The sequence below is a fragment of the Lactuca sativa genome, chromosome 7, assembly GCF_002870075.4.
Source record: "Lactuca sativa cultivar Salinas chromosome 7, Lsat_Salinas_v11, whole genome shotgun sequence".
Lineage (NCBI taxonomy): Eukaryota > Viridiplantae > Streptophyta > Magnoliopsida > Asterales > Asteraceae > Lactuca > Lactuca sativa.
This window is the reverse complement of record NC_056629.2, coordinates 62,940,280-62,962,523: the sequence shown is the minus strand read 5'-3', so window position 1 is coordinate 62,962,523 and position 22,244 is coordinate 62,940,280. Positions and strand designations below refer to the sequence as shown.

The 22,244-nt window shown below is 29.3% G+C and overlaps 2 protein-coding genes across 2 annotated transcripts in view; one reads left to right on the top strand and one right to left on the bottom strand.

Annotated features, from left to right (window-relative positions):
- Positions 1-6,322, bottom strand: part of LOC111892957 (phytoene synthase 2, chloroplastic-like) — a 49,832-nt gene extending 43,510 nt beyond the window's left edge. Inside the window, exon 1 of the mRNA XM_023889035.1 lies at positions 6,220-6,322. Within this exon, the coding sequence (XP_023744803.1) occupies positions 6,220-6,322 (103 nt within the window). The remainder of the gene's footprint in view (positions 1-6,219) is intronic.
- A 2,618-nt stretch (positions 6,323-8,940) lies between these two features.
- LOC111892956 (axial regulator YABBY 5) lies at positions 8,941-17,498 on the top strand. Its single transcript, XM_052765469.1, has 7 exons — positions 8,941-9,042; positions 9,991-10,152; positions 13,011-13,143; positions 13,257-13,305; positions 15,005-15,080; positions 15,861-15,929; positions 17,436-17,498. The coding sequence occupies exons 1-7, from the start codon at positions 8,941-8,943 to the stop codon at positions 17,472-17,474; spliced, it is 630 nt and encodes a 209-aa protein (XP_052621429.1). The 3' UTR covers positions 17,475-17,498.
- Positions 17,499-22,244: the final 4,746 nt, after the last annotated feature.

Sequence of the window (22,244 nt, the reverse complement as noted above, 5' to 3'; positions counted from 1 at the left end):
CTAAAAAACTTATCTGATCTGAAGCGTATTAAAAAAACGGTTTTGATTTCAAATGTCTTTTGTATGTTTGAACTTTCATTTACAATACACAAATGAATGAAAATAGGTTGTTATTTCTTTACCAAATGGCTGTAACATTTCTCTATATTTTAGCCCAAGATAACAAGAATGTTATTTTTTCATACGGGAATGATCATGTGTTGGCTAGAAAATAAAATTTACACAATTTTTTAATGTATCATTAGCTAGAAAGTAAAATTCTAATCACTTTTGATTGTATCTTTTTGTTTAATACAATTTGCGATTTACTTTGGGTGAAAAAATTAAGTTTCAAGTCTTTGACTTTGGGTGCAATAAAGAAATGGGATAAAATGAAGTTGCAAAAGTTGAATTCATTATACATCTTATTTGATTAGTTTGAAAATACTTGAAAAATATTATATAGGTGTTTATATTGATATCGCATTGTGAATCAACTACCTTTTGGATGTTTATATTGAACTAGAAAGCTTTAGCCTTCTTTTTTCTGATCCAATCGGTTAACCATTTTGAAAAGTTTAACTATTTAAATATGAACATGATTTACAGAAGGCTCATTTTATATTATATATAATATTTTATTAGTAAAGTGAATAAGATCAAAGGAGCAAGTTCATCTTTTGGTGTCTTTGTGAACGATGTGGTATTTTGGTGATGACAATAACTTAAGTGAATTTCATTTTATTTATTTTGGTTTCTTATTATGGATGTCAGCTTCTTAGCTTCTTAAAATCACATTAAATGTTATGTAATTAACCATCTAACTTTTTCTGTTTGCCACTATTCCACTAGGGGTTGAAGACGACGAGAACACAAGAAAGAAACGAGACAAATTTGGAGGAAAAAAAGCCCCAACTTCAGTTCCTATGTTTATAAGTTCAAATTTTGTTTGAAATTTATTTATATATTCTTTTATAATAACAAGGTGGGTGAGTTAATGTGTTATATATATCAGGGTAAATTAATACATTATACTTCTTTAATTGTATGATTTGTTTGCTTTTTTTTTTTTTTTTTTTTTTTTTACAATTCACATAAATTGGAAGATGAAAATATAAAAATCTTGTAGTTCTATAATCAAATATATCAATATTATGGACATATTTGAAGCCATTGTTTAATACATAAATTTGTTGTATCTATATAAAAATAAAGACTGTACTCTTAAGTTTTAATAATAACTACGGTTGAAAGTGATTTACTCTTTATATTTGTTTTTGAATGTGTGGTCAAATAACTTTTGAATGTGTAGCTTTATCATTGTATTTAAATTTATTGGTGGTTTGATAGTGCGCTTTAAACAAAAAATGTGTATTTTTTCATCTTTTACCAAACAATAAAGTATTAATTAAATTGTGTAATACGGGTTCATGTGAAAAGTGTCGATTGATTTTTATTGAAATAATCAACAAGGTCGCAACAATATATAAAAAATAAAAAAATAAAAAAATAAAAAAATAAAAAAATAAAAAAAATAAAAAAAGTTAAGATATCAAGAACAAGAGATCACATACGTCATTTAAAAAGAAATAAAATCCATCATTTCCAATCCATGTAAATTAATTAAAACATATAATTTATTAAAAACGGTCCATAGCTTATATCAATAGTGAAAAAAATATCACTATATTTTTAAATGATAATAACCAAATAGGATCAATTACATTAATATATAAACAAAAATTATATTATAAAAGGGTTGTATAATAAAGATAAAAAAAAATATATGGAGATCACATCATATATATAAATACATTTTTATTTAGGATATCTATTCATTTAATAACATCTTCATGAAGATGAGATATCTTATTATTTTCCTTTATTTTATCTTGATGTAAGGAATAAGGGTTAGTTTCCAAATGTATTATTATTATCTTCTGAAGCAAATTATATTTCATTGTTAGTAGTTCATATTTTTATTACCTTGGTCTTAGAGTTGGATGTCCAATCATACATGTTTTCAAATATAAATAATTACTGAAAAAAATTATTAGCATCATATATATACATACATACATACACATATATATATATATATATATATATAATTTAACTACCAATTAATAGAAATGTGTATGTATCTATAGTGATTATTTATATTTGTTGAAAAATTGATATATATATATATATATATATATATATATATATATATATATATATATATATATATATATATATATATATATATATATATATATATATATATATATATATATATATACTTATTCTAATAAATGAGTAGCTTTTTTGTCATGTGTCACCATGTTAGCCATTGTAATTAATATCATGACACTTGTCAATCTATTAATTTTTCATTTCAAATTTCAAATTTCAAAATTTAAATCACATTTTAATTACATTAAATTAATAATATTATAATTGAAATAAAATAAAATTTATACCAATTATAATAAAATAAAATTTATACAAATTATAATATGATATATTTTACGTATTTATATGAATCAACGATTATAATTTTATATATAACTAAAAAAATATATTTTATTTAATAAGTTATTTTAAAATTATTAATTAATAGTTTTGAGTTTTTACTTAAAAAGTTTAATTAATTTTGTAACCGTGGTTACCACGGGTTATAAACTAGTATATATATATATATATATATATATATATATATATATATATATATATATATATATATATATATATATATATATATATATATATATAATTTAATTACCAATTAATAGAAATGTGTATGTATCAATAGTGTTTATTTATATTTGTTGAAAATTTGACAGGCAAGGTATTTCTTCCAGCAATTAATCTCTGGGGGTCTCATTCTGCAACTCCATGGTAAAAATCATTGTCTACTATCTGATAATGAACTATTCCAAGATATTAATGTATTGAAATATTAAAATTTTATTTGAATTTTATCTCTTAAAATAAATTTTGTATAACTAATGAGAAATTATGATTGTATAACGTTGATCATTTCCAACCTAAAGAAGTTGTGATAAGCAGCAAATATGTCATCGAGATTTGAAGTTGGAAAATACGCTTTTAGATGGAAGTCGAGCGTCTCGGCTGAAAATATGCGATTTCGGATATTCAAAGGTTATAATCTAGTTTTTCTTTGAATCGGTACCCCATTTTTCACATTTATCTAATGCATATGTTTTTCTCCATTTCTCTTAAAGAGGTGATATTTCCACTTATGTTTTTAATCCATTATGTTTTTGATCCATCCGTTAAAAAAATATGTTTCGACTTTATATCCCTTATCATATTCTTCTTCGATCAATATGAGGGGTATAAAAATCAGATAACATTTTTTTCTTCTTTTAAATGTGAGGAGATGAACATTCATAAATGGGATCAGAGGCGGACGCAGGATTTTACAGTAGGGGTTGCACGGTAGTAGAAAAAATAAAATTTTCGAAAATCTTCAAAAAAATTTCAATTGCGGCCGGAAATGTTAGGGATTGTCGGTGCCACCGTGGACCACCCCTAGGTCCGCCCCTTAATGGGATCCCTCAACTATAGATGTGATAAAAGTTGGGAAATAATAATTGATAATATATAACAATATTTTATTCTCGAGTAGTTAAAAAAAATTCAAAATGTTAACAGTCTGTTTTCGTTGTTTCTTTATAGTTGTCACTTCTTCATTCGAGGCCCAAGTCAACTCTTGGAACTCTAGCTTACATTGCCCCTGAGGTTCTTTCTTGTAGAGAGTACGATGGCAAGGTACAAATAACAAATTTATGCATTCAGATACAAAGGCCCGATTAGAAGAACAAGTTGCGGTCATTATTAGAAAGTTGAACAACCCATTGGAATAGTTTCTAGTTTTATGATTGTCAGACATTATAAATATGTGAATGTTACTGATATTTATTTTGGCCGCGTTGAATATGAATATTAATGTAATGAGTTTATTTTGGCCGGTTGACTATGAACAACCCATTCGGTAATCCGCTAGATAGTTTTGAGCTTTTTGTGAATGTTAGTGATATTTTATTTTGGCCGGTTGAATATGAATGTAATAAGTTTTTTCTATATTTGTAATGTATTATTGTTTTTTCTGCATTTTAGGTAGAAAAAACTTAAATATTTCTCTGTTTTTTCTTTTAAATGAAACCATTTTTAGCTATCGATTTGCGACGGATAAATCTATAACAAATAATCGGAAAAGTTGTAGGGAATCAGTAGGTAATATTTTTTTGTAGAAACTCTGTAGGTAATATTTTTTGTAGATAATCTGTAGCTAAAATTCCATAAGTTGTAGTAAAACATGTTCTGTAGCTAAGCCGTAGATAACTATAGTTGTAGGAAATCCGTAGGAAAATTACCTACATAAATTCCGTAGGCAATATGTTACAACCAATTAACCACGAGCTATATTCCTACGGAGCTTTTTCCATAGGGAATCCGCATGCAAATTGTTTTATCTACAGCTTACCTACGAAATTTGTTGTAGGTGATAGGGCAGTTTTCTAGTAATTTTAAAGTAAGCATTATCGGCGACCTCAATGGACGCGGCAAGAAAACATTAATTAGTGACAACACTTTCAGCGTCGGAAATGGTATTATCAACGACTAGATTACGTTAACTACTCATTAGTAACAACAAAAGAGTATTAACAACGACATGCAACAACGACGACATTAATAACGACGCCTTGAGACTACTAATTTCAAGACAATTACGCCAACTCAATAGCGGCTTTGTGGCTGCAAATCTCTTATTCCTTGTCGTGGCATGGAAAAAACAAATGTCTAATTACAAACGAATCTTTTTTAAGAACATTGTATTATACACATGTCTCGGCTTTTCACTTAATTTTGTGTTTCTTTTTTGTTTGCCCCGTTTATAATTTCGTACACACGGTACATCTAAATTGTAGGTTGTTACACTAGACTTGTATATACTAACAATTTTAGTTCGAATGCCGCACAATTCCAATGTTATTTATTTGGTTGTAGTCATCAATAACATTAACGCCTTGTTTCTGAGGTTTTTTTTTTTTTTTTTGTAAATTCAATAACATTAACATGATTTCTTGGCGAATGGTCCAAAGAGAATGCTCTTAATCTTCTTCGCATCCTTAGATGTTTCCATATCGCCTCTGGTCTAAAAGTTAAATCTTTCGAAAAGCAAGGTGATGGTATCAGGGTTAGCAACCTAGATATATCCTCTTTGGCCTGCCGACTCAATTGTGGTGTTAGGTCCCTCCCTTTCTCCTATCTTGGAGTGTCGGTTAGGGCCAATATGTCTAGAAACCCGAGTTGGCTACCCGTGATTGAAAATTTTCAAAAGAAGCTCTCATTGTGAAAGGCGCGTAACCTATCATTTGGTGGTAGATTAATCCTCTATAAGAATGTGCTTGGCAGCCTTGCTACCTACTTTTTTTCACTCTTCAAGGCACCTTTGGGAGTGATTAAACTCCTTGAAAGTATCCGTAATAATTTTTTTGGGGTGGTAGTTTGGACAACCGCAAAACAACTTGGATTGCTTGGAAAAAAGTTCTGAATTACAAGCAAAATGGAGGCCTTGACGTTGGAAGCCTTCATGCCCTTAATCTCTCTCTACTTGGTAAGTGGTGGTGGCGCTTCTAAAATGAAGAAGTCGCTCTTTGGAAAGAAGTCATCTAAGCAATACATGATAGTGATGGTGGAATTAGTCGTGTTAGATCTACTACCAATAGATGTGGTATTTAGGGAAACATTAGCCTCTTGCACCTTGCACTTGATAATCAAGACATCCACCTTACAAACATGTTTTTATAGCAGAATCAAAAGTGGAGAACCTGATGGTAAATTCACTGTTTCCTCCCTTAGGAGGATTATCGATGCTAAAATTCTGACCAAAGGTCCGCTCAAGACTGCTTGGAATAAATTTGCACCGGGAAAAGCTAATTTACTCGTTTGGAGGGCACGGTTAGGTAGATTACCAACTCGATCCAATCTTGAGCGCATTGGAGTTAAGGTGGGTTCTCTTCTATGTCCCTTACGTAATACAAAATAGGAAACAAAAGGTCATATTTTCATAGATTGCTCAACTGCTTTGGAGGTTCGGTCTACCCTTCATAACTGGTGGACCGATTTTCCTATTGTTACGACCTCGATTCAACATGCTTTCACTCCTGATTGTGTTGCTAATAACCTAAAGAAGGAACACACCGATATTTTTGTTCCTTTATTGGCCTTTGCTTGGGTGATTTGGATCTTCACGAATGGGATTGTATTTCACAGCAACACGAAGAGCACCACTATTCTTGTTAGCGAGGTCAAGGTTCTTGCCTTCCATTGCCTTAAAATTAGAGCTAGGAGAAGTTTTATGTTAAATTGGGATAACTAGTGTTTAGATATGAAAGCTGAATGTCTTGTATTCTAGCTTCTCGCTAGCGTTTTCTTTGGAATGATAACTTTCTTGTTGTTCAAAGGAATAAAAAAATGGAAAGGGAAGGAAATTTTGACAAAAAGAAAAGGAGATGAATGAAAATATTCATTATTACGTGTTCCCGATTTCGAAGGAAATGAAAGAAAAATTTTAAGTTTTTGTGTTCCCGAGTTAGGAGGAATAAGAAAATAAAACTTAAAATTTTACTTCCCTTTATTTTCTTCCCAAATCCACTCAATTTGGGAGAAAATTTTGGAAGGAAAATATGGCTCAAAAATCCTTTTCCTCCCATCATTTTCCTTTTCATTAGTGAAACTCGGGAACACGATTTTCCTTCGACATCCCTCACTATCCCTCTGTATCCTTCCATATCCCTCTTTAAGTAGAACTCAGGAACAAGGTGTAACTTTGCTTCACAAACTACTTGTTAAAAAAAATTTGAATGTTGTCACTATTAATATGTGAAAAGAGATCTCAAATATTTTATATGTTTGATTTGTCAATGTCCTCAGAACATATTCTTTAAATTATTATGTTATTTCCTTATCGTAACTTGTATATACATATAATTTTACCTTATGCGATTGTAACCGATCGTTTGTACTAACTTATTTGATTACAACACGTCTTCATTGGACTGCTCTTAGAACATGTTAGGTTAAAAGCACATTTTAGCGTAGATTTCTTTAAAACTGATTTGACTTGTGTACTTGGGTAAATGGATTCAAGCATAATAGCTCTTTGAATCCCGTATTTAGTTTTATTTAATCAACCAAGTTTCTTTAAGACGCGGACCATCTATAAAACGTTGTTGGGACATGTTAACGTAAAACATAGATAATCGATGTTTTCGTGAACGCGATCACATGGGTGAATTTCCACATTACTATATATAGACATTGTCTAGTCTCTATCATTGGACAATCATAAAAGCTTAGCCTACTTTTAGAATTTAGAGCCATTTTGGTACAATAAACTGCATAAATATAGAATATATTGCACTATATAAATTTCAACAAACAAAATGAACAATACACAGATCTCATAAAATCGTGGTGTGGTGGATACAGCCTTATCTCTACCAAGCTATTTGTAAAGGAAAATACAAGAAGAGAATAAAAAGATTGTAAAGCATCCTCCTTAATAAATAAAAAACTTTTTGTCACACGTCATCTTCTCCTTCATTTGGACACATGATATTTTCTAGAATTTTTGAATTTTCTATTTTCCACTTGTCATTTTATTGTATTTTTCATTTTATTAAATTAAAATTTCCCATTTAATTTGTATGGTAATATATATGTAAGGTATTTATTAGAAATGGTTTACATATGTAATGTATTCAATACATTAAAGTCTCATTAATTTTAATAATTCAAAAATTTTCTCATTTTTCTTATAAACTCAAACTTTTTAAATTGGTAAAATTTAATATTTAATTTTTTTAAATAAATCTATGTAATACATGAGTCTCACACCTAATTAATTATAGAATACTAAAACTAGAGAAAACTAATAGTAAAGATCGCATATTACAACATAATATTGACCTATTCAATTGGATCAAGATGGTAACTGATTCGTGATCCAGTTTTCATGGTTCTGTGCATAATGTTCATATTAGGTCCATTTTACGACCATAATTTTTTTTTGGCATGTGTATATATATCTATTGTTTGGCATGTAGGAAACACATTGAGAAAAACAATATATTCTAGAAATAAAGGTTTTTGCTACTTGTCATACTCTTATTTAATTTGTCACATGTTATTTTTGGTTATTTTGAATTTTTTTTTCTATATGTCATTTTATAAGTTTTATATTTTTTTAAATTTCACATAATATTTTAATGTAATAATTGCAAAAAATATAGTAATAAATGGATATCAATGTAATTATTAAACTTATCTTTTAATTTCAAAATTCTCAAAATTAAAGCTCATTAGTTTTTTTGTTTATTTATTTAAATTTAAAAGATAAAAAACATTTCATTATAATAATTCATTATTTTTTTTATTTTATTATAAAATCAAAGTTATCAAATATTTAGACCTTTATATTTAATTTTTTTTTCTTTAAATTAATTTGTATAATACATGATCTCACAACTAATTTGTATTATACACCCATAATACAATAATCATTCATCAAAGTTATTTGTAACTTATAAATTTTTATATATGCATAAATATACTAGCTTACCCCTACGAAATTAAAAGAGAATTAGGAGAATCTGTTTCATGACTTTCATCCGTCAATGAGCGTTCACACTTAGTGCTCTTTCAATGTTGTTCTAAACAAAAAAAATTATTATATTACAACTAAAATAACAGTTTATTTTATTTTATTTATTAACTAAGACATTATCCTTTTACTTATCAACAGCTAAAAAATAATTTTAAATAAATAAATGCATTATCTTCTATATATAGAAAGAAGATAGAAAGTGCACCAAGTCTGTTCATGCCCTAACTTGAAGCAAACAAAACACACACAGACACAATCGTTCTCTATTGATCAAAGTTATGTCAAGCACCAGCAGCACCTGCACAGATGTAGCAGCGGCGGCAGCAGTTTCTGAGCAGCTTTGTTACATCCATTGCAACTTCTGCAATATTGTTCTTGCTGTAGTCTCTCTCTCTCTCTCTCTCTCTCTCTCTCTCTCTCGATGTATGTGTTTATATGTTTTGTGTATTCTTGAAGTATATGAACAAAAACAATGATGTGAGTCATTTGATTTTACAGTGGAGTTTTCTTTTTCCACTTTGAGAACTCAGAAACATACAGACTGATCAGAAGGTTAAGTCTCCATCGTTTAAGGCTTTTTTCTTGAATCTTTTTCTGCTAACAGTCAGACGAAGTATACATGACACACTGACGTTCACAGACACACAGAAACAAGGACTAGTTGCATGTACTGGTTGAAAAAGTAAAAAAACCATTTTATTGTAACGCTTTGAGAGCATGTATATATTTTCTATATATAAACCAACTCAATTATAATAGAAAGAAAGGGGTCCTCTAACCCCAAACTGATCTTCTTGAATGCATGAGTTCCGAAGTTCTGTTCATTAGATGCAACTGGTAGCACTTTAATTTTCACTTCTTTACTGAAAAAAGAAAGTAGGGTTTTGTTCTTATTGCTTAGACTCTTCATCCCGACACGAAAAACATAATATTACCATGATGGATTCACTTTGGTGATGCTATCCCATGAATATTTACAAGGTGCAAAATTCCTTTCGTCCTTCTCTTTCTTTAAAATATCGAAAACCCTAATTTGTTTTGGGATTTATAACTCAAAGAGAGACACGAGAGGCAATTAACTTGACAACTTTACCCAGTTGTAACTGAACTAGATACTATACTACTAGCTAAGGAATCCCTAAGTTATATGTATTAAATTCTTGAATTGTTAGTTCGTGATAATAGAATGGTATATACGATATTCTGTGTATGAATGTTGGAACCCTAGTTTTCTCTGACTTCTATAGTAAACAAACCTAATAATATGTGTTGTTTTTAGTCGTTTCTGAAATGGGTAATGATGATTTTGTGAAAAAAAAATGGTTCAGGTGAGTGTTCCATGCAGCAGCTTGTATGATACAGTGACAGTGAGATGTGGAAACTGCACAAATATGTGGCCAGTGAATGTGGGCATGGCTGCTGCTTTTCATCAATCTCTCTCAGCTGGTTCAACTTCCAGTTTCCAAGATTCATCTTCTTCTCATCATCAGGTGAGGGGCATAAACGTCTTTTCACATATGAATAGTTCATTAACAAGAAAATTGCTTGGCTTTTTTGGGGGTTTTGGACGTTTTGTCTCTAGGGTTATTGTCATAGCCCACTCCATTGTATTTTAGTCATTAGGTTGGTTTTTCGTTGTTATCTTTATCGAGGAAGGTAATGACATCCCCTCTCCAGTAATTTATTTTCTATAAAGTCCATGTATTTTTCTTCTTTTCAGCAAAATAAAACAAAAAACCTATTAATATTTTCTTTTAAAAATCAATAAAAATGCAAAGAAACACACATTTTTCACTTAATTTCATAACCCTTGCTTGAAGATTTCTTATGACAATAGTGTTTTGCAAATTAAAAAAAATGTTTATTCATTTATGACCTGAACTCATTCTTTTATTGTACTTAAATTCATGCATAAGATTCGTTAATTGAATTACCGCTAGATACGAAAAAAATTAAAAAGACTATACAAAAATTGTCATTAAATTTTGTTGTATACATGTATTATCAACCAACTATAGATTGTTTATACATAAAATCATTAATATTTACCTTTTATTAAAAAATGTCATTGTATTATTAGTAATAACTAATTTATAACCTATAACAATCACGGCTATAAAATTAATTAAACTTTCATATTAAAAAATCATATTATTAATCAATTATTTTAAATAAATTAGATATTTTTTTAGTTATATAAAATTATAATATTTGATTTAAATAAATAAATGAAGTTATATCATCTTATAATCTTTATTAATTTTATATTATTTTTCAATCTAATATTATTAATTTAATATAATTAGAATGAGAAAATTTAAAATAAAGAATCAATTATTTATTTAATGTAATTAGAATGAGAAATTTAACAATTAGAATTTGAAATTAATAATCAATTATTAATTTAATCTAATTAAAGTGGAAATTTAAAATTTGAAATTTGAAATAGATAATTAATAGGTTGACAATAGGTATTATAAGTGATATATAACATTAATGAGGAGTTTTAATTGTATGTCACTTATCAATAAAAGATTAAACCTATTCTTTTATTAAAATAGGAAGATAAGTTATCAGCCACAAAACTTTTTTTGGTATATATTTTACCATTAATTTTATATAATCTATTCAAAAAAAATACAATTTAAAAAAAATACATATTATTACATAAAAATGGATTCCTCACCACCCTTTGTAGCCAACCGATAATACGATGTGTAAGCAGAGCCTCGTCATTGACAATTATACTAAACAGTAGGTTTTAGGATTGTATCGTTCTCCTTTCTCCTAGTAACCCATGGACCGAACGCTCTAAGATTTGAGCATCTGATCTCCCTTATTTGTTGCCCAAGCCTTACCCGACCAAGATGATGCTTAAGAATATGACATATATATATATATATATATATATATATATATATATATATATATATATATATATATATATATATATATATATATATATATATATAAATTATTTTTACAGATAATATCAAAGTACGTATTTCAATAGATATAAACCTACTTTTATCTATCTATATATATATATATATATATATATATATATATATATATATATATATAATCATATCTTGAATTTTAAGAGATATAAGATAAAAAAGATTTTGTACAAATCAATTATATATAACAAAATCATTAATATTTGCCAAAATTTTAAAGATTCGAATTAAGTAAGGTTATTAAAGTTAATTTTGAACAAAATGACATTTTTCATAAATTAAATTCATATATATATATATATATATATATATATATATATATATATATATATATATATATATATATATATATATATATATTTATTAAACTAGACACCGATAATAATTTATTTACATGAAATATATAAAAAAACAATATAAATATAAGTTCTAAACATAAATATTGTAATTAAAAGTGGTAATTTTTTATTACATAATAACTAATAATGAAATCTAATAACTATTTCCACATAAGAAAACTATTCGTCAAAAGAGATATTTATCGTCGTTGCCTTACGCGGGTACACATTATATATATATATATATATATATATATATATATATATATATATATATATATATATATATATATTAATGCATAAATATTTTAACATTTAAAACCCATATATTGGAAAAAAAAAAAAAGTATATATTATTACATTTAAATGTCTGAACACGTAAATACTAAATTATGCATTATTTTACTTATAGTTAAACTACAAGTCTAATCATGTAGTATAAGCACACCATAGTTTGAATAATTAAGTATTTATATATTTATTCATCTAAATCATGGACTATGGTTTTCAAAAGTAAAACCATTTAATTATACATTAAAATATCTATTTACACACACACATATATATATATATATATATATATATATATAGAGAGAGAGAGAGAGAGAGAGAATTTGAGTTTATTTGTAAAAAAATACAATATATGTAAGATTTATGGTAAAATATGTTTAAAAAAAGTTAATATATGTACAAAAACGGTTTGATAATATAATATGTACATAATAAACAGTAAAACAAATTCAGTCAATAGTCATGTGGCATGCATTTGTTGGCTTATTGTTACACAATGATATTTTTTGAATAAAGTTTAAAGTTAAATGGTTATATTCTTACAAAAGCTACATTTTGTTGGTAATATATGTACACAAAATATTCGATTAAGTCATTTTTCCCTAACTGTTAAAAACATCATTTGAGTTTCACCCCTTTATATCCGTTTACTTTCCTATCGGTGGCTTGTTTCCTTTTTAGATTACATTTCTTTTATCCACTAATCTACATTGTTTAAACAGTTATAAACCTTGAGTTTTGTATTTGTAATTATTTCAGCAAGAACTCAACCATATTGGTCCAAATTATCGGGTAGATTTGGGAATTTTATCTGACTATAACAAAAACTTGCCGATGACTATAAGGTCATGCCCCACTCAAGCTATCGGTACCCAAGAGATCAATAATCGTTGTGAGTTTATTTCTTGCATTCCCTTTTTCTTATGATGTATAGATGCACGCATAGTATAGTCACATATTTTTTCTAAAAATATTTAATGTTCAGTATTATTCATTTCTTTCCAGCTCAGGAGAAGAAGCAACGTGTTCCTTCTTTGTATAATCGCTTCATAAAGTAATGATCAAAACTCATATCCCTCTTAAATACTTTCATATGTAGCAAAACAAAAGGTTATTATTGAATTTTAGAAATAAACTTTTCGAAATGTCTCAAGTTGATAACAAATGTATTTTATTTTTTAAAATGGTAACCAACTCATGTTTTTTGTATACATACTTTGATATCTCAGGTTCAACATGTCACCTTTCTTTATAATTATTTTGACGAAGAATTTAATTTTTTTATGAATTAATTAGTATGAATTTAAAACTTTATAACAAATTCATCCTAAATTTATGTTTCTACAACTTAAAACTTAGATTTTTTACAACCTTATTTAAGATTTTTTATAAGTATTTTTAAATTCATCTATACAAAATTGTAACTTTCTATAAAAACATTTGTTAATTGTTATAAATATTTATAAAAATGTTATTAATTTGTTTTTTTTAATATTAAAGCATTTTAAATTTGGTTTATAAAATTTTAACTGCTTTTTACACTTTCATACAAATGCATTTAAATCAAATATTTTGTAAATATTTTAAACTTTTTTTACAACGTTTTAAAATTTTACTTTTATATTCTTATACAACTTTTTGTGTAACTTTCATATAATCCTAAATTTAATTACCTTTTTACAACATTTTTAAAATGTTTTATAGTTTTTTATAAGTTTTTTTTAATAATTTTATAAAAATTAAAAATACTTACGTTAAAGATAAGTCTGTGTGAAAGTGTAAAAAAAATCACGATAGTAAAAAGTTTATAAACATTTAGTTAAAATGAATAAAGAAGTTTTAAATTTTAAAAACTATTTACAAAATATTTATATATAAAAGTAGTTGTATTAAAAATATACGATAGTGTAAAAAATTTAAAAACTTACAACTTAAGTTTAAACGTTGGATTAGAAATGTAAAATAATTTTATTTTTTTATAAATAATTATAACAAGTATTAACTTTTTTCACATAAATTTATAAAAATATGGTAAAAGAAATTTAAAAAAAAAATATTTATTTTTATTTTTATTTTTGTAAAAACTTGTTAAATTTTTTTAAAAAGTCGTAGAAAAACAAACATGTAAATTAAACTAATTTCAGAAACATATTTAAAAGCTATGGGGAAAAAGTCTAAAATTGGAAAGAGATAGTGTCTTATTCAACATGACATATACAAGAAAATATAAATTGGTTATTCAAAAAAATACATTCGTCAACTTAAAAGACATTTAAAAAAAATCAATTAAGTAATAATTGCAATACAAAACTACATCTTTTTCTACATTTTGAACCAGATATATGTTGTTACTTAGTTTAAGTTGACAAAAATTATATTTCTTTTTTACGTTGACAAGAATATTATATGCATATATAATTGTCAAACTCGTACAAGTCGAGTCATTTGAAACCTAAAGCAACTTGAACAGGGACTTGGTTTTGTGTCTGATTCGTAAAATATGTGATTCAAAGTCTGACTCATAATGAATCAACGTGACTCATGATTCGGTCAATTCGAGTCACAAGTCAAGACTTTAGAATTTCGAGTCACGAGTCGACAACTATAATTATATGTCATATTATGTATTCATGTATAAAGATATTGAAGTTACAAACTATTGATTTGTCTGAAAAAAAAAATGATTATTTTATAAAGAAAATGTAATTGGCTAAGGAAAAAAATTACATTTTTATGTTCTGTTGTAAATGCAGAGAAGAAATTCAAAGGATAAAAGCCAATAATCCAGATATCAGCCATAAAGAAGCTTTTAGTACTGCTGCTAAGAATGTAAGTATACGCATATTATCACTTCAAGTAATTCTACTTTGGAAAAAAAAATCAAATCTATATGAGTTAGGTTATCCGTCACGCCGGAGAAAGGGCGTGATCTCATGCCATCACGTCATGAGAGAGAGAGAGAGAGAGAGAGAGAGAGAGAGAGAGAGAGAGAGAGAGAGAGAGAGAGAGAGAGAGAGAGAGAGAGAGAGAGAGAGAGATTCCAACCTCACCAAATATGACAGCGTCGGACACATGTGGTTTGTAGTCCTCCGATAGCCTTTTATTCAATCTTTGATACCATAAAACATCATAAAGAATGTACTATGTATTTTCATTTTGTTATTTTATATTTGGGCTAATTAGAATGGTTAATCAAATCCTGCAGATTTTCTAATATTAAATTGCAATTAATTTTCCTTTTTAGTTGTCCCTTAAACCAATTCAGATTTTAGTTAAAATCTTTATTGACAAATTAAATATCCTCTTAAATTTTATTATCTATCTGACAAGGGTAGGAATGACTATAAAAAAAATATAGAAATTAAAGGATATTTAATTTCTCAATAACTTATGGAAAATATATGGATTCCAGGTATATTTTGTTTTTATTTTCTATGTTGTTTGTTTTGTGGATTCAGATTTTAGTTTAAAAAAAAATTTATTAATGGAAAATATATGGTTTCCCGTTTCTGTTAATTTCTATGTTGTTTGTTTTGAGAATATATGTAAAGTTCTAAGTGGATTTAACGACACTAATTCTCTTATGACATTACACGATTATGTATGCAGTGGGCACATTTCCCTCATATTCATTTTGGGTTGATGTTGGAGAACAACCACCAAGCTAACCTTGATGAGGTATGTTAATTTTTTTATTTAATTCCGCGAATTAATCAAATAATTATATTTTCAATGGCATGAAAAATAGATAAGTTTTTTATTTAATTACAAGTCATTTCGCTTTATGAAACATAACGACTACGACATTGAAGATCTGATTAGTTTTGCATCATATTTTCAGCTTTTCATGAGAAGACAGACAAAAATTAAATAGTTTTTTGGGAAAAAAAATATCGCTTAATAGTTTATTTATGTGCACTTAATAATGGTAGAAAAAACTGCAAGTTCTCAAATATAACTGAAAGGTCGCTATATTTTATTATTATTATCGTTTGATAAAGAGTAAATTACACGAAAAACAAAATGTATGAATATAGCTACTTCCATCGTAATTTCTGGTCGTTCCAAAACTATTCAAAGAATTTAAATATACTTCTTCTTTAATGCATCGTTCGTCATATTCCAGGCTTCAAGAAAGAATTATCTTGCAAAATAAATTAAAGTTCATTTTGTTTTTATAAAAATAACAAAAAATTTATTAACTATTATAGAAGCAAAATTTTATTTTATTGCAACTCAAAAATTAATTTTTTTGGAACCGGCATATATTATTAAAACCACGGTCTAAAAGAAAAAAACCGAGCACAAAAGAAAAAACAAAACAACTTACAAAATGTCAAACCGGGAACAAACCCAACATTTTCATCTATAATTTCTAAAATTACCCTTATATTTTAACCAACTAAACACCAGAGAAATCATATTATCCGTCAACTTTGCAGAATTTATTTTAATTCTATTAAACCAATTATGGTTCCTTGCTTTCCATATATACCACAAAAATACATATCAGATAGCAATAAATATTCTCTTTCTTTTTTGGACAGGTCCTTCTTAGGCGACTCAAACATTAATATTTCATGGTTTAAGAAACAATCAGCATATATACTAAATAATAGTTCAAAATTCCTTTATAAAAATAACAAAAATTTCTTTCACCATTATAGAAGCAAAGATTTTGTTTTAATGAAAGTCACACATCATTAGATTATATATATCGTAAAAGTGATTTAACATTTTTTATATTACTTAATGTTTTTATTAATACATATATAGTATAAATAAAAACATTTTATTAAATGAGAACGTAAAAATATTACTTTTATGTTATTATTGTAATATAAATTATGTTTTTATGTAGTGTTTTTTAATTATTCAGTAATAAATATATGAATAATTATATTTTAATATTCATATTAAAATTTACTAAAATGTAATACATAAAATAAAATAAAAATAGTGTTCTCATGTTCATATTTATTTATTATTTTTATTTTAACATTCTCTCTCTCTCTCTCTCTCTCTCTCTCTCTCTATATATATATATATATATATATATATATATATATATATATATATATATATATATATATATATATATATATATATATATATATATATATATATATATATATATATATATATATATATATATATAACTCATCTTTGCTTCTTATATTACAGAATCGTGGGTTTCAACATCCAACAAATGATAAATCTTAATTTGGAAGATTATCAATATGCAGCCAATTAATATATATATATATATATATATATATATATATATATATATATATATATATATATATATATATATATATATATATATATATATATATATATATATTTGTGGGTTTTGGTGCGTGTGTATGTATTTTGGTGAGTAGTATGAATGATGATGTGGGTGATTTGTCTTTGTATTCTAATTATAAGCTAGGGTTTCACTTCTCTAAAAGTGTAAAAGAACGTACGTAGAAGAAGAAGAATATCTCTACTTTTTATCATAGATTTTATTTTATTTTATATATATTCTTAACAAAACTGACTTTATTGAAAAATGTTAGCGAGGCGCTAAAAGTAAACAATTTAGATTGTGTTACAAATCAAGTTTGGGATGATTGGATAAAAGTCCCATATTAAGTTTTTAGTATCTTTTACTCTACTCCTAATCCAAAGGAATGACAAGAGTTGCACATCACAAATAATAGATTTGCAATTCTTGACTTTGCAATTAAACAGCATAGGTTTTATTAATTGAAAATATCCATTAATTAGTAGTGAGCTAGTAGGGTTGGGACTAAAGCACGAAGAGCAAGACAACATAAACCTAACCCCAAATACACACAAACATCAAAGCTTATTGAAAGAACATGTAGTCAACACCCAAGAACTGGCAGTTTAAAAGAAAAATAAATTTAAACATGGCTTCCTTCACCGGCTTCAACATAGAACGTAAAATAAACAGCACCACGCCTAATTTTTTTTTTCTGAAACAGCAAATATATATTAAAATAAAAAGAGATGACACCCATATAGCAAGAAGCGACAACGAGGCCAATGTACAAGAAACATAAGGAATAGAAGAAAAATACAAGTTCATGAAAATGTTAAGATACAAGATGAGTAAAAGGCAAGGCATTGTTAGCGAGAGCTAAAAGTTAGGAACATTTGTTGTATTTAGAGTTATCTAGATCCTAGTTATCAGGATAGTTATCGTGTATATGTAACCTATTTATACTTGTAACCTTGTTAATATTCAATATATGAAAACATTAGGAAGATAATTCCTCCAAATCTGATCTAAACTACATGGTATCAGAGCGGAGAACTTTCTGAAATCACTAAACCGTATCGAAGCAAAGCACTGAGTTGACATGAGCGGAGGAGATAATTCCGGAGGATCGAATCCCGTAATCGTACAAAATGTTCAAGACTCTCTGTTTCCTACCGGAGTTGTTCTTGACGAAAGCAATTACCCCATGTGGTCTCAGTTGATGGAGATGCGCATTGGGGCTCGGAATAAGTCGGGTTTTCTTACTGGCAAGGCTGTGAAACCCACAACGAACGAGAAGGCACTTGAAGCTTGGATCACAGATGACAACAAAGTGAGGAGTTGGCTCATTGACTCAATGAGTCCAACGTTGATGCATCATTTCATTCGGCTGAAAACGGCGGCGGAGATATGGGATGCCGTCTCAAAAATGTTCTATGACGGATCGGATGAGACTCAACTATTTGAGTTGAATCGGAAAACATTCATCACTCGTCAAAACGGACGTCCTCTCCCAACCTGCTACAACGAACTTGTAAGTCTCTTCCAAGAAATAGATACTCGTATGAATGATAATGGTAATAATGTTGAAGCCACAGTGGCTGTAAACAAGGCACTGTCCCGTTTTAGGGTTCACATTTTTTTGGCGGGTTTGGACCCAGACTTTAACCAGGTCAAGAGTGAATCCCTTAGAAAAGACCCACCTTTAAGCCTTGAGGCGTGTTACGCCTATATCCGAAAAGACCTAAATCAGAGACAAGCTATGGACCCGATACCGATTGAACCCGACAGTGTTGTTAATAAGCTGCTCGAAACAGACCTACAAAAACCAAGGGGTCTAATGAAAAGGGTGGAAATAATTTTGTGTGTACTCATTGTGGAGAATCGGTTCATTCAAAATTAAGATGCTATGAAATAATCGGATATCCCGATTGGTGGGATTTCTTGAAGAAACCGAGAAAGAAGCTTCCGCAAAGCCAAGCAACCGTGGCCACATCTTCGCAGAATCAGGAAGGGTCTCCAGTTGCTGCTTATACCTCTACGAATCAGGGTAAGTCTAGCAGCAAATCTCAAAAAGATAGTGATTGGATTATTGCTACAGGGGCTACGGATCATATGATCAATAACCCAAACTTGTTGACTACATCGTATACTTCAAAACAACCAAAACAACTAAATATCTACACCGCCAGTGGAGATATTGAAAAAGTTACAGCCGAAGGCACTGTAAAAGTGTCTAGTTCTATGGAATTTGATTTTGTCCTTGTGGTCCCTTCTCTATCTACAAACTTGTTGTCAGTTAGTCAGATAACCAAGGCATTAAATTGTTATGTTACTTTCTGGCCAAATGACTGTGTTTTCCAGGACATGGAGACTCACCAGATTCATGGTTATGGTACTAGAAGAGGGAGGATATATTACTTAGAAGAAGGTCATCAAAGTCAAGCAAATCATGCAGGAGTAGCTAGAGCAAATAAGTCCCTGGCGATGTTATGGCACCGTCGGCTTGGACATCTTTCATTTACGTATCTTAGGAAGTTGAAACCAAACTTGTTTTTTAATATTTCAGACAATGTTTTTAGTTGTGACATTTGTGAATTATCAAAAAATAAACGTATATACTCCTAGTGAGTGTAAAGCTACTACTCCTTTTGCGGTAATCCATTCCAATGTATGGGGCCCGACTCTAATTGAAACTCCTAATGGTGCTCGATATTTTGTTACATTTAATGCGTTTAAAGAACTACACATACTTATAAAAACTGAATTTCATAGAAATATACGCACCCTTCAGTCGGATAATGGGGGTGAGTATGTGAGTCTTGAGATGGGCAACTACTGCAAAACGAACCTAATCCGGCATCAGACTTCATGTGCGCGGACTCCACAATAGAATGGGCTTTCCGAACGCCGTAATAGGTCCATTCTCGAAATTGTTCGAGCTCTTATCTTTGATATGAAGGTCCCACGTAAATTTTAAGGAGCGGCAGTTAAGTCGGCAGCCTACATTATGAATCGTACACCTTCACGAGGGATTGAATTTACTACACCCATGCAAAAACTCCATGACCTACTTGGAACCTCGCCTAACAAGAACCTTGAACCAAGGGTTTTTGGTTGTACCGTGTACGTACATCAGAATTCTGGTAAGCTAGAACCCCGAGCCACCCGTTGTTTCTTTCTTGGGTATGCTGATTTCAAGAAAGGCTACCGGTGTCTCGATCCCGCAACTGGTAAGGTGTACATCACTCGGGATGTTTCCTTTCATGAAACGATACCCTATTTTTCACTTGAGGGCTCACTTTAGGGGGAGAAGCAATGTAATGGTGAAGTTAGCCCGACAGAATCATCACCAGTGCCTAAACCCGTTTTTCAGACTGAAGTTAGCACCAGTGGACTGGATGACTCCGATGAAGATTATGAACCAGTACCTAATGAATTCTCGCCTACTGATCCCGCTGCTGAAACCCAAGCGGATAATACCGATAACACTGATGACGACATCGCTACTGCTGATGATAATGTACCGGGTTCACCTAGTTCTTTCGTTTTACAGGAAAATAATGGAAGTGGCGAGGAGTCCTCTGTCTTTGATGAAGGATCTACGCAAAGATACCCAACAAGGAGTACACGTGGAAAGCCAAAACGACAATATGAACCCGTCTTGACTGCAAAAGGGAAATATCCGATAAGCAATTACGTTTCACAGCACCGACTCACAGGGGCGCATGCGTCATTTGTTGAAAGCTCGTCAGATATTACCATCCCTAGAGACATACACGAAGCCCTAAAGGATGAACGATGGAAAAATGCGGTAAATGAAGAAATGTATGCATTACAAAAGAATTTAACGTGGGATTTGGTTGCACTCCCTAGCGGGAAGAAAACAGTTGGGTGTAGATGGGTGTTTAGTGTAAAGCTATACTCAAATGGAAAGGTTGTGAAGTTTAAAGCGAGATTGGTAGCGAAGGGGTATACGCAGAAATACGGAATAGATTACGGGGATACTTTCGCACCTGTGGCAAAAATCAACACTATCCGAATCCTAATATCAATTGCAGCAAATGAAAATTGGTCGTTGAAACAATTTGACGTGAAGAATGCGTTCCTAAATGGGTGTCTTGAAGAAGTGTACATGGAACCGCCACCGGGTATCGAAAGTCATGGTAAGGTGTGTAAGCTAAAAAAGGCGTTATATGGTTTGAAACAGTCGCCAAGAGCATGGTTTGGCAGATTCTCAGTGTTTATGAAAAAGGTTGGGTATAAGCAAAGTGATGCTGATCACACCTTGTTTATAAAGTCAAAAGTAGGTGGAAAGATAACAGCCTTGATTGTATATGTCGATGACATGATAGTAACAGGAAATGACGAAAAAGAGATGGAAGAATTACAAGCAATTCTAGCAGCCGAATTTGAATTAAAAGACCTTGGAAGCTTAAAATACTTATTAGGGATTGAATTAGCTAGATCGAAGAATGGGATAATGATGAACCAACGGAAGTATGTGTTGGATTTACTGACGGAAACCGGAATGCTAGATTGTAAGCCGATTGACACTCCTATTGAAGTAAACCATCATCTGGAAATACTTCCAAATAAGGTTCCAGCTAACAGAGACAGGTATCAAAAATTGGTGGGTAAATTGATCTATCTGTCTCACACTCGTCCTGATATAGCCTATGTTGTGTCTGTGGTTAGTAGGTTCATGCACGCACCTAATG

What these genes read in the sequence shown, in the direction of transcription:
- LOC111892956 (XM_052765469.1), top strand. Translation starts at nt 8,941, where the DNA reads ATGTCAAGCACCAGCAGCACCTGCACAGATGTAGCAGCGGCGGCAGCA. An exon ending in CCAAGAGATCAATAATCGTT is followed by an intron (nt 13,144 to 13,256) that starts GTGAGTTTATTT and finishes ATTTCTTTCCAG; the next exon opens with CTCAGGAGAAGAAGCAACGT. An exon ending in TTGTATAATCGCTTCATAAA is followed by an intron (nt 13,306 to 15,004) that starts GTAATGATCAAA and finishes TTGTAAATGCAG; the next exon opens with AGAAGAAATTCAAAGGATAA.